This window comes from Pinus tabuliformis, chromosome 3_2 (assembly GCF_031772625.1).
Source record: "Pinus tabuliformis cultivar Carrire ecotype Pingquan chromosome 3_2, CPIR1, whole genome shotgun sequence".
NCBI lineage: Eukaryota > Viridiplantae > Streptophyta > Pinopsida > Pinales > Pinaceae > Pinus > Pinus tabuliformis.
The window spans coordinates 893,954,760-893,956,317 of record NC_142302.1 but is presented as its reverse complement, the minus strand read 5'-3'; the positions used below and the strand labels follow the sequence as shown (position 1 = coordinate 893,956,317).

Here is a 1,558-nt window from a genome sequence, read left to right as displayed (position 1 = left end):
TATTATTTATATTAGTGTTTATATATTATAATTATATGAAGGGTGAAAATTCTTAAAAATCGATTTGTGGCAGAGGCATGGGGTGGAGCTCTGCAAGGCGGAGAGGCGCAACGACGAACTAGGGTTCGGAGGATGGAATAGGAGCCTTGGCAGATCAAGGACATATCCAGTACAAGATAATCGTGGCCTTCTGAGAAACCACACAAAAGAACAGAGGCAAAATAATATAAGGGGAGCAGTCATAAAACTAAGTCTGACTATGAGGACATGATGGAGGTAACCGGGGGGGGGAGAGATCCCCTCCTATAAGGAGGTAACGGCAGGAGAAACAAGCCGAGCAGGAGCAAATGGAGGAATAGGAAACCGAGGCAAGTCAACACCGGTGATGGGAGCTGCGTGGCAAGCGAGAACAACGAGCAAATGCCTCCCGAGGGCTTCTAAAAAACCCAGGTTCGTTGTGCCAAATAATAAACTGGAGGAGTATAGAAGCCATATGAAAGATCATGCTCTCATATGTAAGTTCGTAGGAACATGGCCGTCTGAAAAAGAGTTGATGAAATGGATACACCTAAAGTGGAAACCTAAAGGACACATAGATCTTAAACTAGGAGCAAAAGGGTTTTTTACAGTAATTTTTACAAACCTGGAAGACAAGGAAAGGGTATTTGAGGAAGGGCCATACTTCTTCAATAATGCAGGTCTATTCATGCGGCAATGGGAGGAGTGCTACAATCCGGAGAAAGAAAAGATGTTGGCAGCACCAGTTTGGGTCCGATTGTTTGGACTTCCGATTGAGTTTTGGGACCCAGAAATCCTAGAAGGAATCGAGAACTCGATTGGGACCTTTGTAAAGATTGCAGAAACCACCAGGAGAGGAAAATATACATCATATGCAAGGATCTGCGTCTACATGAATATTACTGAACCTCTGCCAGATCACATCGAAGTAGAGTACCATGATGAAATATGGCAATAGCCACTTGATTACGAGCACATCCCATTTCGATGCAGGCGGTGCCATGAATATGGCCATCTGTTCAAACATTGCCCGCTAATTGAAGGAAATAACCCACTAGATCAAGGAGAGGAAAAGAAAAGGGCGGAGCAGGAGAGACAGAGGAATGAAGAGAGCAAAGAAGGGTTCATGGAAATTCAGAGAAGAAAGAGATCTCACAAAGGAAAGAACAAAATAGATCCTCCAAACCCAGAAGAAAGCCAGCGAAATATGAATCAGTTTGAGATCTTGCGAGATCTGGAAATGGAGGTAGAAAGAGAAGAAGAGGAAGAGATATTAACAGAAGCCCAGAAAGATTATAGGAAGAACAACGAAGAAATGAAGAATAAAGAGGTGGTAAAAGAGGGAGAAAAGGAGGATAGGGAAGAAGAGCGAACCCAGGAACAGATTCAAATGGAAATCGACCCGCAGCAGGAACAAGGAGGCGAGGAAGAACAGATAATGAGGAAACTGCTACAGGAATGGAAGCATTTGGATGAACGGTTCATACCAGAGGAGCAAAAACAACTCTACAAGGACATGTTTCAAAGATACAAGGAAAAA

General features: G+C 43.4%; 1 protein-coding gene across 1 annotated transcript; it reads left to right on the top strand.

The window, feature by feature from the left end:
* The first annotated feature begins 385 nt into the window (after window positions 1-385).
* On the top strand, window positions 386-976 carry LOC149183506 (uncharacterized). The gene has a single exon (XM_089414961.1). It carries the CDS (start codon window positions 386-388, stop codon window positions 974-976), a length of 591 nt encoding a protein of 196 aa, XP_089271087.1.
* The last annotated feature ends 582 nt before the right edge of the window (window positions 977-1,558 follow it).